Source organism: Pieris napi, chromosome 10 (genome assembly GCF_905475465.1).
Source record: "Pieris napi chromosome 10, ilPieNapi1.2, whole genome shotgun sequence".
NCBI lineage: Eukaryota > Metazoa > Arthropoda > Insecta > Lepidoptera > Pieridae > Pieris > Pieris napi.
In genome coordinates, this window is record NC_062243.1 from 806411 (window position 1) to 821613 (window position 15203).

Here is a 15203-nt window from a genome sequence, read left to right on the forward strand (position 1 = left end):
GCATTCATTCGTTACATAGCAATTAACATTTAATTACTTCGCATATATTCTATTGTTGTACGTGAATGGTTGATATAGACTCTGTATTATTTAAAGCACCCCGATGACCCAGGAACCGTATAGTTATTTTTATTTTAAATTTGTTCATAACATCAATGTCTTTGACGGCTACATCATTTCATAATAAATACGATTATCACATACAAGAATTACATGACAGTGCTTATAGTTATATTTTTGGCATAAATATGTACCTACATAAGACTTTAAAACTTAAGACCACTCAACATAACACAAATTCCCTAAAGAACTTTCTCCCAAACCGAGTATTGGCCGACTGGAATAGGCTTCCGGAAAGTGTAATCAGTGCATCATCTCTGAACTCCTTTAAAAATAGATTGGATAGTTTCTCCAAATCTCAAAATACACGCGCATCAGCTTATTAAGCTGCTAGTGTGTTTTTATACATAATAATAATAATAGGAACACTCTAAGGTATGCAAAGAAAAATTATAAAAAAATATCTGGCCGAGCTTCTTTATCTATACCAACTTATACATAATATTATAAGCCTTGAGAAACTGAATTATTTGTACATCGCCATTTTCATTAAGACAATCCTTTAAATTATTCAGTAATTTTCAAAGTATTCTTTCATGTTCGTATGACACAATTCACCAACAAATGTACGTACGGTAATTATTTCTGTTTTCTAAACTAATCAACACTATGAAGATAACCTCTATATATTATATCTTAACGAAATTTTGCAATAAATACAAGACAAATTATGTTTAAATTTGTATTCCTACTAATTATAAATTATAATGATAAATTCAAATTGTAATTTTGTGCCCAATCTATAAGAGTCTTTTAATTCGACATAAAATCCAATAATTTATGATTACTTAACGAATAATGACGTGGTCATTAAATATCACTGGTTGATATTTCGCGTAGCATTTAATATAATTAGTGCGCACCTTCTGTACATTGAACTAATATGCGTTTATCATCTTACAAGCTAATTTCTTCATAAACAGCTTTTTAGATCTAAAAATAAAACAGTGGCGCTACAACCTTTTTATGTCTGGACTTCCGATTTCTGTATCTGTTTTATGATCATTTGTCAATCTAATAGACAAGTCGGTCAGCCTCCTGTGCCTGACACACGTCGTCAACTTCTTGGGTCTAAGGCAAGCCGGTTTCCTCACGATGTTTTCCTTCACCGTTCAAGCGAATTTTAAATGAAGCACATAGAACGTCCATTAGTGCACAGCCGGGGATCGAACCTACGACTTCAGGAATGAGAGTCGCACACTGAAGCCACTAGGCCAACACTGCTCTGCTTAGTATATCTAGCCTAGCTAACATCCTAATTAACGCATTAATTATATAAAAAGTAACTGTGTAAGTGTGCGTCTCTCTCGACGCAAACACTTGCAACTGCTGTGTAATAAAAGTATTGAGGTAAATGGTACGCCTTGTATTCAGTATTCAGATAATCAAAGTCTACAATGAAGCTACGAAAATATCTCCAAAATACCACCGTCTTCTACACGCCGCATAGTGTTATAACCAAATACTGTGCATCGTGAGTTTTATAGGCGGCCCATGAGCATTATAGGCTAATAAAATATCGAACGTACAATGTTATCAGTGCATCTGAACCCGCGACCTTCAGATTGCTGTGTTTGTAAAACGAGTTGATTAAACTGACGGCTCGTACCGTGACTTGTGGCGAATGGACACGTGCGAGTATACTTTTAAATATACGCCGGAATAGTTTATCTGTTCTCTATGTTGAGGTTTATTTATATGTGGCGCTACAACCTTTTACGTAGGCCTTTGACTTTTATATCCGTTTAGTGATCCTTTTTTTCTTAGTAAGCCTGCCGTGGCTAACACATGCCATAGATTTTTGAGTCTAAAGCAGTGTTTCACAACCTCCTTTGTGCCCTGCCCCACCTTAGACTTTATAAAATTCTTATCCTGTTACATACATAATTTTTAATTAAAAAAAAAATAATTGTCCAGTTAAGAAACTAAAATGATAGTTTTAAGGAAGAAGTTATTAGGTTAACGAAACACAGTAAGTAAATTTTTAAAACATAATTAATAACGAAAATACAGTTTATTAGTAATCATAACGATCTAATATGCAGTATTTACAATTTTCTTAACCTACATAGTAATAATAAAAATAATTAAAAATTCATAAATAGAAAATTAAAAACAAATTTTAAAAGTTTGGTCCCTGTGTACATTTAACGCTGGCAGCATTTCTACTTATTCGTTGAATAATGATTATATAACTGAAATAAATTCCAAATAATTGTATTTAATTTTCGAATAGCCCTTTAACAATCAAATTGCCCCCCTCTGTGGGCTCGTGAGCCTCACGTTGGGAAGCACTGTTCAAAAGCATGGCGATTTCCATTCGTGTTTAGTTACTTTTATTCATTTACAAAGTGACAATGTTTTATAGCGGTTCGATGTTTAAGTTATGAATATTGAGGTTTATATTGATGCTTGAATCGCGTTATTATGTAGTAAACAGCATATTCATTTATTATATTAATATATTCATTTAATTAACTCTATACGATAACATAGGTAACACAGGAGTAAACATTTTAAACAGTTTGCGATTAACTAATTGTCATCGTAATTTTTTTGTGTGTACTCAGGGTAGGTATTTATTAATTCGAATCATTATGCATTACAATAACTTTTACTTATATATTAGGTGGGCTAAGTTCGTAGGCTTACATAGGATCTTTTTTTTAAATAGATTTTTCAATATAGCCTTTGAAAGCGCTACAACGATTATAGCGGTTATACAATTTTACATAGTACATAAAGTTAACTATATTTCAGACTAGCTACTGCTCGCAGGTCATGTGGGTTTTGTGTATTTTGACAAGATTTTTTGCTTCCCATGTAACAATTATATTTGAGTCAATACACATAAAACCAAAATATCTTTTGTTTAAAACCGTAATTTTATGATTTAAATTCGCACAAAATTTGTCTACAATCCCGTATAGGTTATGTTATTGTGTATGTAAATAATAAAAAAAAGCATTTATAACTATTACATTAAGTCCATATAATTATTTTTAACGTCAACACGACCTCGGACGGAGTGAAGGCAAATTTTTTCACTTATCTCTCATCTTCGTCACCATTTCCCAATCGAACACTATCCCTATGTGTATATCTACTATATGTTAAATAACATAGAGATAGATAAAATATAATAGATAGGAATAAATAGAATCTAAAAGTAATGATTAAAATATGAAAGCCCAAATAAGTCTAGACAAGAATAAGCCGATGTGACTGAAAATGTTTTGATCTAATATTAACATCAGAAGCTTTCGGGCTTCTCTGTCTTCGGAATTAATCTTCTATTTATATAAACCATCTTAACTTGGTTATATATTTAACTCTAAGGTCTATAATAAGCTTGTCTTATAGATTTGTATGTGCCTTTTTGAATTTACCTTGTGTTTTAGAAGCTCGCTTAAAAGCAAATGCTACTAATAATAATATTTGAGACTCGATTTGGGTTAAGCAAGTATTACAAAAAGTCAATTAAATTTATCAAAGTTTTTCAGCGATTGTGATTTAAAATATGCCTATTTTTTGAGCTAAAGTAGAATTTCTTTAATTTAAGATCAATTATGACTATTTAACCCAGTGTTTCCCTCTCAGTGTTTAAGGGCTATTTAAAGTTCATTAAACTTATTTGGCATTTGAATTCCGGGTTTTCATTATATTAAAAATGTACTTATTGTGTTTTGAGTTTCCTAGTAATTTCTTCCTAAAACCTATCATTCAAGTTTATTAATGCAATTAAATTTTTCATATTAAAAATTATGTGTTTGGGGCATAAGAACCTTGGAAAGGCTAAGGTGGGGACATAAATATATCATGACACAAATAGATTGGTAAATACGGATTTAACCTATAAGTTGAACGTTTTGTTGCTGCGTCAAGAACTACATACAACATACATATATACATAAATCATAAAGTATTTAATCAAATCTCTCTTTGCTCTGTTATCAGTAAAGGCTGTGGAAAAAATAATCGTATCGAATCGATAACGAATGATTATTATTTCTAATATTACCTTGAATATAAAAGATATTGGATATGATACTTTGTGGAACAATTTAGACAGATAATATCGAACGTTAAATAGCCAAGATTTCATCCCTATATACTAATACATACATACAAATGAAGTCTGTATGGATGCACTAAACTCTAAAACTACTCACCCGATTTTTACCGCTTTTTAATATTTAGATGTTTGATTTAATATTGTTTTATGCAAATTTTTGTAACACAAAAGCGAATCAAGTTTAGTTGAGTAAACAGTAATATAGTCATTAATAATTATATATCCTTTTATTCAGATCGACTTAGGTACACACATAAACATAGTTCATTATATAAAACTAGGTATTAGAATATTCTATAATTAATATTTAATATTTGGATCTTGTTTGATTTCTGAAGATCTGTTTGCCAGTCGGCAAAGGCCTCTTCTAACCTTTTCCAATCGTGTCTTTCTCGTGCCACTCTGTTCCACATCACACCTGCCACTTGTAAATTTTGGATTTCTCGTGGTTATGGTTTTTGTTTTCATTTTTTTTAATATTAGTGTCTTCCATTGTTGGAGGGTTGTGGTCTATGATTTTTTTGAGTTTTTGTTTTTCTTCTTTCTCTTTTCCATTTTTGGTCATTTTCTTCCACGTGGACCGCCGGACAGCGGTAGAGATGGGGAGGGTAATAAAGTCATTAAGGAGTTTTTTTTAAATTAGGCGATATATCCCAAGACTTTGAAGAAGAGCCCGAAAATTTAACTAAAAAATTAAAAGCAGTTATTATTCCTTAAGAATCTATGAAACAAATGTATCGCGCTTTTTAGTGCGTCACTTAATGTTCCTATTTAGAATAACAATTATTAATAACATGTTAAACTTGGCTAAACGAAAACATTGGTGAAAATTGTCGGACTTATCTCGATAATAAAATTAATCTGGCTCGCTGCCAACGCTCAGGTGCAACAAGTGGCAAGTTCAAGGTCACGAGTTGTGTAATTCGATTTCACTGGTGCCAAAAATAAGCAGAGTAGGGCACTAACCGAGCTTTTTGTTACACCTGAAGGGGCTGTACACATATGTTTTTGGTACTATTTGAGGTTTTTTTTTAGATATGTGTATTTGGAGGTTCTAGGAAATATGTGTACTAAGGGAGAAAAAGGCGTAATAATGAATCTACGACACAGCTTTGTCATAGGAGAGACCATCCGTTTTCGTACTCATTACTTTAGTATTTTATTCGGTAATTAATACTATATGTATGCAAATATACCAATCGAAAAATAAAAATTTATTACTTTCTTTATTATTTTTAGATGTTTCTAGACGTAGATTTTAACTTGTAGTTTAAAACGCGTTATTTCTTGTCTAACGATTTTTTATGATTGAATATTAATTATAGCATTTTTTTTGAAAACTAAAATTTTAAAATTAAACCTGTCCGGAAAACTGTTTAGAGCAGGCGGGAAATAATAAGCGGCTCAAATATAAGTATTTTTTCGCTTTGGAGATTTAAGTTGGCGCCTGGTAGATAGTCACTTGAGCTGGTTCTTTCCTCGCTCAACGAATAAGATCGCAATACAGCGAGGAAATACTTCCAGCATTAAAGATACACTGTCACAGGTACCACACTTTTTAAAATTGTTTTAATTTTCCATTTATTAATTAAAAATTTTCTATTTGCTAATTATAGTTTTTTTATTAAATTTAAAAATATTAATTCTTAAAATATAAAGTAAATAACGTTTTTTTAAACATTTAATTTATAATAAGCTTAAATCTTGAATTATATAAAAGCTTATTTTCATTAAATATTATATGAAAATAACTTGAAAAGAGAGCTTAGGAACTACGAACCCTTTTAAAATGTATTTTCCCATTATTTGCGCAAACAGAATAAATCCGACCCTTTTATCTATTTCTCATTCACAAATCATAATCTCGACATGGACGTATAGCGAAGGATCATAAAAATAACATTTCGAAATGACAAGTTCAAGGTGCTTTTATAAACGTGACTTTAGGCTTATAAATAGAAATTACTTTGAGAGCTTCAGCGACGTGACTTTTGATTTTAATTTCTGTTTAATTTATTTGTCACAGAAATTTGTACCTGAATTTCCCGTGATCAAAAGATCTGTAGGACCAGAGTTTAGAAGAAAAGAATTCATTCAGGAGTTACTTCTATTTATAACGAAAGCTTTTCTAATGTCAAAGTTTAATTATTATTATATTTTCATTAATGAAATACCGATAGATAACCATGACTAATATTCATTCCATAAATACGTCATTCCCTTCATCATTCTCATCTGATGTTAAGTGATACCGCTGCCACTTTGCCGCGGACACTTTCAATGCCAGAGGGCTCGCGAGTGCGTTGCCGGCCTTTTAAGAATTTGTACGCTCTTTTCTTTAAGGACCCTAAGTCGAATTGGTTCGGAAAAAGTTCAGTGGGCAATTGGTACCACATAGTGATGGTGCGCCTTAAAAACGCTCAGTTGTGGAACGGCGGACGTCGAGGTGATACGGGTGGAATTTCGTATAAATTCAAATTCAAATTCAAAAATCATTTATTCACGTAGGTAACACAATGTACACTTGTGATTCGTCATTAAAGATATAAATATTAATGCTTCTAATTTTACATTTACTGCCAGTTCTCAAATCAAGGGCGTAGAACGGAAGAGAAGAACTGGCAATAAACTCTCCGCCACTCTTTTTAATCGCCATGTTTTTTTTTTTTTTTTTTTACACAACGGTTGTAAGGAGCTGCAACCATTACACCATGTTCCACATGACATTTTAAGTAATTAATAATAAGAACATAAATAAAAACAAAGACTTGTCCCCTATCAGCAGGAGGCATGGTGAAATAGGAGCACGCACTTACATTCTCGTGGGAACAACACGCAAACACATAGTCGAAATAATTAACATCACCGCATACACGAATTCAAGTACGACCAGTCACCACAAGCAGCACCCGTTCACGAGTATCTGATCTGAGTATCTGACTGATATACTGCCTTGACGTCTGACGATGAAGCTCAGCTGCAGGTATTAATCCGAATAACGGATATTAAATAATAACAAATATAAATAGAATTATAATAATACTTTACTGGTCGACTAACCTTATTTGTTTCTACAAAAATAAATTACTTTCATTACCTTAAAGCTACGTTACGAAGTTTCTATAACCCTGGCGACATAAAAATACCCATAAAATATTTATGAAGGCATCTAGAACAAGTATAATGGTACAGTTTAATTGATCCGTTATTATCAACTCGCATTAGTGGTGTAATGGAAGCCTTACTAGAGTAAATAAGTACGCAGTATGTTATGCGCGTCGGGGAATTTGCTGGCCACATGTACGTACCTAGATTTTATGTGGGACCACATTTCAGGAGTATTGATACAGAAATTTATATGGCAATTAGGTAGACAGAAACTGTCCTTCCTCAGGTAAGCACGTCAAGCTGTGCGCCGATCGTGATCCCATCGGGGTTTACGAGTATGAAATTTTGTACAGATACCGGCAAACTTCTTGAACATTAAACAAGAGTGGGGGAAAGTTTGCGCATAGTATCGCAGCGCGGCACACAAAGGTCAACTGATTTACCAATCACGCGACACGTCACTCTCCAGCCGCCGCGCAACACCGACCGCCGCCAAATGTGATCGCTTCTGCGCAGGCTAGGACATTTGTTCAAGATGTTTGCCGGAATCTGTATCTCTCTTTGTACTTTTATATGAGGCAAGAGGCAAACGAAGAATTAAGTATCAGCCGCCCATGGATGCAGTACTGGACTGTCTTTTTTGAAGGTCTCGTGGATTTGAGCTGGATTATTTTTGTAAAGAATTCTTAATTGTCTTCCGCATTGCACTACAAATTGGTACAATTAGTATACACAGTTAAACATATATACTTTTATTGTATTCGTGCGAAATATTGATTCAAGTGGCACATTGATTATTTACCTATTCAGTTCACTTCGTCACATTGCACTCATGGCGAAATGCCAAATCCGCTGTACAATTGTTCGTTTCTTATAGAATTTAGTTCGTAAATACGATTCAATTGTCTTCATAGAAATCTATGGCATGAATTCTTGTCATAATTTGTCTAATATAAAAATATTTGGTGTTTTTGTGGCCACTTCAATTTAGGAAATAATATTCCAGTACCTTTGAGCTTTGTTCACAGATTACATCTGATTAGTTTTTATATTTATTTCTTTAGTTTGTGCCCGACGCAATTCGTCAATTTATGGGCCTAAGATATGCCGGTTCCGTCACACCAGAGACCAACACACACATGACTTCTTAATTCACAAAGATTATCTAGTATTAAATAACATTAAACTCTTTAAATTTAACAGCTTCCATCAATTAACCCTAACACGCCAAGTTTATGTTTACTACCCCTCGATAAAACTTTACAATGGAGTTTCCAGAATATTCTATCTCTTTTCTGATTGGTGCAAACATATCACCCCTCCCTCTCGCACCTACTGCAACAGGTTTTCCAATGACCTACTTTATATGTCAAGGGCAAAAGAATAAAGCAACAAGTGATTCCAGATTTGTATCCTTAACTCGACATAGTACGGAAAAAAGCCGGTCTTTTAAGATTTGGTACGCTCTTTTCTTGAAGGAATTCAAAAACATATTCGGAGATTTTTTAATGTAATTAACTTCTTTTAATTGTTTGATCACTGATTAAACATAAATTAGGCGTAATTATATATTGGTACTAGATAAAAAAAAACAAATTCGAGTTAATACACGTTGAAGCTATTATGATAAAGACATCTACATAAGACAATGGAAATATATTATTATCACATTTGTTTTAATACGTTGGGATTTCAATTTGGAATGGGGATATTGTATAGTAAATGTTCAAATCACCAAAGATCACTAACACTGTATAACACCCCCTAATGGCTATCAAATCCGCGCGTGACGAAATTTAAAAAGAAGTTTCTGTAAAATTATAAGTGCGAAACGGATTTCATTTGTTATTGTTCGCATTTCGATTTACGGTGCTACTAAAAATGAGGTGTTTATAATGTGATATCTATTTTCCCATAAAGGTAAAGAAAAACGTCGGCGACACTATTTGATACCCTGTAGTTTGAATCCCTCACTCTATTTTGTATTTAAAAAAAACGTGTGGCACTCGGGGACTGTCGCGGTAAGGCTATTGCATAGCATTTTTAACAACTTATGCAATTTTAATTATTTATTTATTTATTATTTATGCAGTATTTTTTTTCTTTTATATTAATTCAAGTTTTCTTTGATATTAATTCAATCTACCACTCAACCAGACTCAGACTAACACGCCTATATTACGTCACCGTGTGTTAGGTTTTTATTTTCGTTACGGAATTTCTTGATTCGGTCGCCGCGCTCAATGTCCGCGATAAAATCTATGCAATAGCCTAAAAAACATTATCTGGTGGTAAAACTCTTAACGGCTTTTCATCCTTGGCAATCAATCTACTGTTGTACTTTAGAATTTAAAACCATTTTTCTAGTTAAAAAAAATAAACATTAGTGTATGTATTTAGGCCGTGCATTTTTCAATTCATAACCTGATTTCAATATTTAAAAATAATTTCGCAACACGTGCAAATGAAATTATAGCTTTATTTACATTCACAATTGCTCCGTTCAAACTCAATTTTGTCCTAACTAATATTAAATAAAAATATTTTTTTACGATTTTGTGTTTTTTATAGACCAAATTACTTGTACTGCTACGTACTACTACTTCTTTTTCAGTCGTATTCAGGACTTTGGAGTCAACTTCCTCCACTCTCCCATGTCTTCCCCTCTGCGCCTGGGTGATGGTACGACCCGTAAGGGCCTTTACTTGATCGGTCCAGTTTTTCTAGACTTTCTGGATCTCTGCATGTTACATGTCCTAAAAAACTCAGGGTGCGTTGATAACAAAGTGTCAAAGGATTTTTTACCTGTAAGCGTCTTAGTATCGACGTACTACTACAAAAGATGACATGGGAACCCTGAGAAAGGCTGTAACAGAAAAGAAGCATTGATAGGTCGCGTTTCTGTGTTACTAGAGATGCTGTTTACCAATTATAATCAAACTAAACGCATTACGGTCCGTTTTTCATTTCACATTCATACCACGTACGCAGGAAAAACATTTTCCATTACTAGGAAAATTGTTTTAGTTATCCACGTTCTTCTCCATAATATGAAGATAAATTTTCATAAGCACGTCAAAACTGTACAAGTTTCGTTTTCACGCTTCGACGACCTTTGAATAAAATGTGTACTGAAAATATATTATGAAATCCATAATTCAGTGGGAGCTATTTTCTCGGTCGACTTGTATTTTGTTAAATCTAATATTTTCTATCATCGAAATTAGTGAAATGGCTTTTCCGTGAGGAAGTGCCGATAAAACAATTTTATATTTTCACTAAAGTGAACGTATGTGTCGAATTGCGAACCTCCTTTGTCAGGTTTGTATGCAGTAGACTTAGGGCAAGAAAATAGCGTATAAGGCCGGCAGCGCACTCGCGAGCCCTCTGGCATTGAGAGTGTCCATGGGCCATGGTCCATATTGCTTAATATCTAATCAGTCTCCTCACCGTTTACCCTTTGGTCTATAAAAAAGTCGTTTAAAAAAGTAATTCTGTTCTCATGACATCTGTTAACAGAGGTAGTTTTTTTACTGTTTCTCGAATCTCACTTCGATATTGTAGGACGCTCTTCAAATTCTTCTTCTTGCCTCCGTAATCGCATAGGTAACATAAATCGCAAATGATGAAAAAATTAAATCTATATCATTTTTGCCACGAATAGAATTTGTGTTATTCTTGTGTCTTCGTTCTAAAATTACACTTGGAAATTGCAAAGCTTATTCGACGGCCTTTATGGAAAAATACGACTCGTAGAAATTACGTGTGGTATTTGATACAGCGGACGTTAATTAACGTTGCAAAGCAATAAATACAAATATAGCCAATGCATAAATCACAGTATTTGTTGTGAATAATTAAGGTTTCCTAATATTCCAGTACTTTCGCGCTGAGCAATAATTTGTTGTCAACATAGACAGGTTTTATATAGAATTCCATATAATTTGTTAAACCGGAATAGGGTTAAACATACTCAACGTTTAAATTAAATATTTACAAAATCATACTTGTACTTTTACTTACTACTACTACAAAATATGGTATGAAAACCCCGAGAACTGTAACACAAAATTATAAAACATCGTCACTTAAAATTTATTTCCACACACAATAAAGAGAGGTGTTATAAATTTAACACGTGTGTCTGGCATCGTAGCTTCTAAACTAATGGACAGATTGTGATGAGGATTCTTCGTAGAAAGTTGACGTGATTAAGAAGGTTTTTAGCTAATAATAATCTTACACCCATAACGCGTATTTACTTTATTTTCAAACATTTGACCACTAAGCTTGGAAAGCTTGTTGTTAGTTATTTAATTTTTTATTATATTAATTAGTAAAGAATTCCTCTCTTTTTTATCAAATTGTGTTTACGTATAATAAGGTTATTTCAAATTATGATTCAAATTTCGCGCTGGAAATTTCTCGATCGCGACCAAGAGATTCGCAGGGCCGTGAGCGAGTGTATTTCAAATGTTTTGTTTAGATTACGGGTGTATTGTAGTACTTATTTGTCCATAACCTTCACACAATCCTACGCATTTACAATTTGTGAAAGTGGGTTATAATAATAAAATTAGGCTATCATAAGTTTTGTGTCGAGAGTTAACCGTTTTATTTATTTATGTCATAGACAATATAAACTTTCAGTAGCCTTATGTACTATAAGTCTAATTATTAAGTTTGTGCTTTAAGTAACTTTCATTTGACATTAATTCTAACTTAGTCTCCTCAAATATTTGAAGTTGGAACTTAACTGAAACCCTGACCCACACGAATAGTTGGAGAATCTTGTCTCTAATCACATTTAATTTTGAAATACCATTAATTTGTGTTATTTTAAAGGCTTATTTGCGTTAAACGACGAAATTATTTAAAACATTTTATGGTAAAATAATATGCCTGCAGCTGAGTTTTATAATCGGACGTCAAGGCAGAATACAAAATAACATCCGTATCGCCTCGACGTCCGTCGTTCCTCAACTGAGCGTTTCTTATGGAAATTTTTGCCGTGTACCACCACTATGTGGAACCGGCTGCCACTGAAGTATTTTCGAACTAATTCTACTTAAGGTCCTTCAAAAAAAGAGCGTGCCTCGTGGATTTTAAATCCTAAAATCAATAATTCTCCCGTTCGTTCTCTGATACTAAGATAGCGATACGTTTTTCTTTACAATTATGTTTGCACATTGAAATTGCAATCGCTAAGTTTAATGGGAGTTACACAGTAACACTGCAGATCATGTATTACGCGTCGAGTATTGCGCGAATAAGTATGGGTTCGCTTTGACCCTTCTCGCATCAATACTCTAATGGGTAATCAAGTCGAATGTGCTGCTCAATTATGTACTTTGAAACTACTAAAATTATTTACATACCCGGACCGTTTAGAAATATATAAATACGATCAAGTTTGAGCTGTATGGTGACGTTATTTTTAACGCAAAATTATGCTCGGTCATAAGTGTTTAACATAATAACATGTAGCATATAGTGTGACGACGTGTCGACGTAATGACAAGGATGACGAAAGGGAATGATTAGGTGTTTTTTTTTAAATTCTAAGTGGCGTTTGTGTTATGGATAAGCTAAACAATTATACTACACGGAAGGATAAAGACGCAAGGACGGCTATTTGATATTTCACCATGCCTCCTGCTGATAGAGGACAAGTCTTAGTTTTTAATTTATCTTATTATTAATAATTACTTAAGATGTCATGTGAAACTTGTTGTAGTGGTTGCAGTTCCTTACAAACGTTGTGTAAAAAACACATGGCGATTAAAAAGAGTGGCGGAGAGTTTATTGCCTGTTCTTCTCTTCCGTTCTACGCCCTTGATTTGAGAACTGGTACTAAATATAAAGTTAGAAGCATTTCATATACATTAATTTTTTGACGTTCATAAGTATACATTGTGTTACCTATATGATTAAATGATTTTTGACTTTGAGTTTTGACGAGTATACTTGCATTTTGCAAGTCTCAATCTATAAATATTCGTTTCTTGAATCAAAGTTATATTCTCGAATCAAACGAAATACATAATGTTGCTGTTAGAAGTCTTATTTACGATTTAATTTGAGATAACTTTTATATTTTAATAAAACATCTTAAAGGTTAATAAATGGTAGATATAAAAAGAATTTGGGATAGTATTTACGGCTGTATAGACGGACAAATATTTGCGTTGGCGTGATGCCGTCTCTTTATCCTTATTTTTTATTTCACAAACTTCTGTTGGGTTTTTGGTTTATATAAAAAGAAACGTTTATTTATCGTAAGTTCGTATATACTTAATATTAAATTTCTGTGTGTTTTTTATTTACATAAATTTTTATGTAAAAAAATAATTATTTTTATAATGAGAAATAAAGTTCTTTAAACATTAATTTCTATTTCAGGGCGACAGGAGTGACTGGTGTGGCATACCATGTAGTGGATATTCGATCAGAACAGTATTTGAATATATCAAAATGGGCGACTACGATGAAATAAATGTCGACGATGAAGTCGGTTACGAGTACGATACGACGAAGATACCGGAAATAGTTACGCCGGACGACATGACCGAATCCGGGTACCAGGAATCGGAAAAAAGTTACGGTGACCGCCGGGATTCTAAGGAGGGATTCGGGGGGGAAGGTGACTCTGATAGTGGGGTGGACGGTGTTAGTAGCGGGTGCAGCACGGTGGACGATTGCCCTGTTGTGTCGATCAATGATGTGATCGCGTATTATGACGATATCCGGCCCAGGCGTCGGTATGCTCCCCAACTCAACTACTACCACGTGGACATCGAGAGGATGGCATTGGACGCTGTTGTTCAGGTAAGGTTTTAATAATAATAATAGGCGCGACAGACAGCCCAATGTGCAGACTGCAGAGGCTGTTTCAGCGCAGAGGAATCAGTCGCCCACGTAGTCCTGGAATGCGTGGCTGTGGCTAACCAACGTACAGAAATTCTCGGAGTAGTAAGGTCGCTCTGTGAAGCCTGCGAAGTGCCCAGGAAACCTCTGTACTTCTGGAAGGAGCTAGGCTGGCTTAGTTAGCCAGGAGTTTACGCACAACGGACCTAGTGAGAGTCTAAGTGCGGACACTGAGTCCACCAACCTTAAACCTTGAAAACTCTTTAAGATTTTAATATCTGATGGATGGTTTGTGTACGTTTTGCGGTAGGCTTGTTAAAATAATTACGCCTCCGAATGTTATTGTTTATTCTAAATGGCTAGTATTGAGACCGCGTTTCTAGTAGCTGTGGTACATATTATACATATACAATTATATTTTTTATCTGCATCTCACAGCATATAGCCATTTAATGTGGCTGTCAAGCTAATGGAGTAGGAATAAGTACGTGCGTGAAGTCTTCCGCGAATATGGAACAGACTACTACAGGAATTATATCGCTCAAGCTTCAAAGTATAAAAAATAAAGTTGTAAATTGAACATAAATTATTATAACAATTTATAACAATGGGTAATAATCGTTACTTTAGTTAATAGTTAACATGTTAATTCTTATTTATTTTAACTTATTTGAATACTCTGTCTAAATACACATTAAGTTTTTTACGAACAATCCAGTCATAAATTCAGTAAATGTCATTGCTTTGAACAGATTATGTGAAAAAACTTAATTGTATCAATTATTTAACCCATAATAGGTTTCTGCCTGGAATCAAACCAACAATTAAGTGACCGGACATTCAATTAATCTAGTAATTAATAATAATTTGAACAATCATTGCACGTGAACATTGTTATCATAATCTTAATGGTAAAAGCATGTATGCTCTACGTATTTATGTATCGATCGGGATATTTCTTACAATGTAGTAATTTACACTTGCTTAGAACTCTTTCCATCTTCTACCGCATCTCTGCAACGTCTAACCCATT

The 15203-nt window shown here is 33.7% G+C and overlaps 1 protein-coding gene across 1 annotated transcript in view; it reads left to right on the plus strand.

The window, feature by feature from the left end:
* Positions 1-15203, plus strand: part of LOC125053244 (terminal nucleotidyltransferase 5C) — a 161454-nt gene that overhangs the window by 18084 nt on the left and 128167 nt on the right. The window contains exon 2 of the mRNA XM_047654497.1: positions 13706-14131. Coding sequence (XP_047510453.1) covers positions 13778-14131 — 354 coding nt within the window. The 5' untranslated portion in view covers positions 13706-13777. The remainder of the gene's footprint in view (positions 1-13705; positions 14132-15203) is intronic.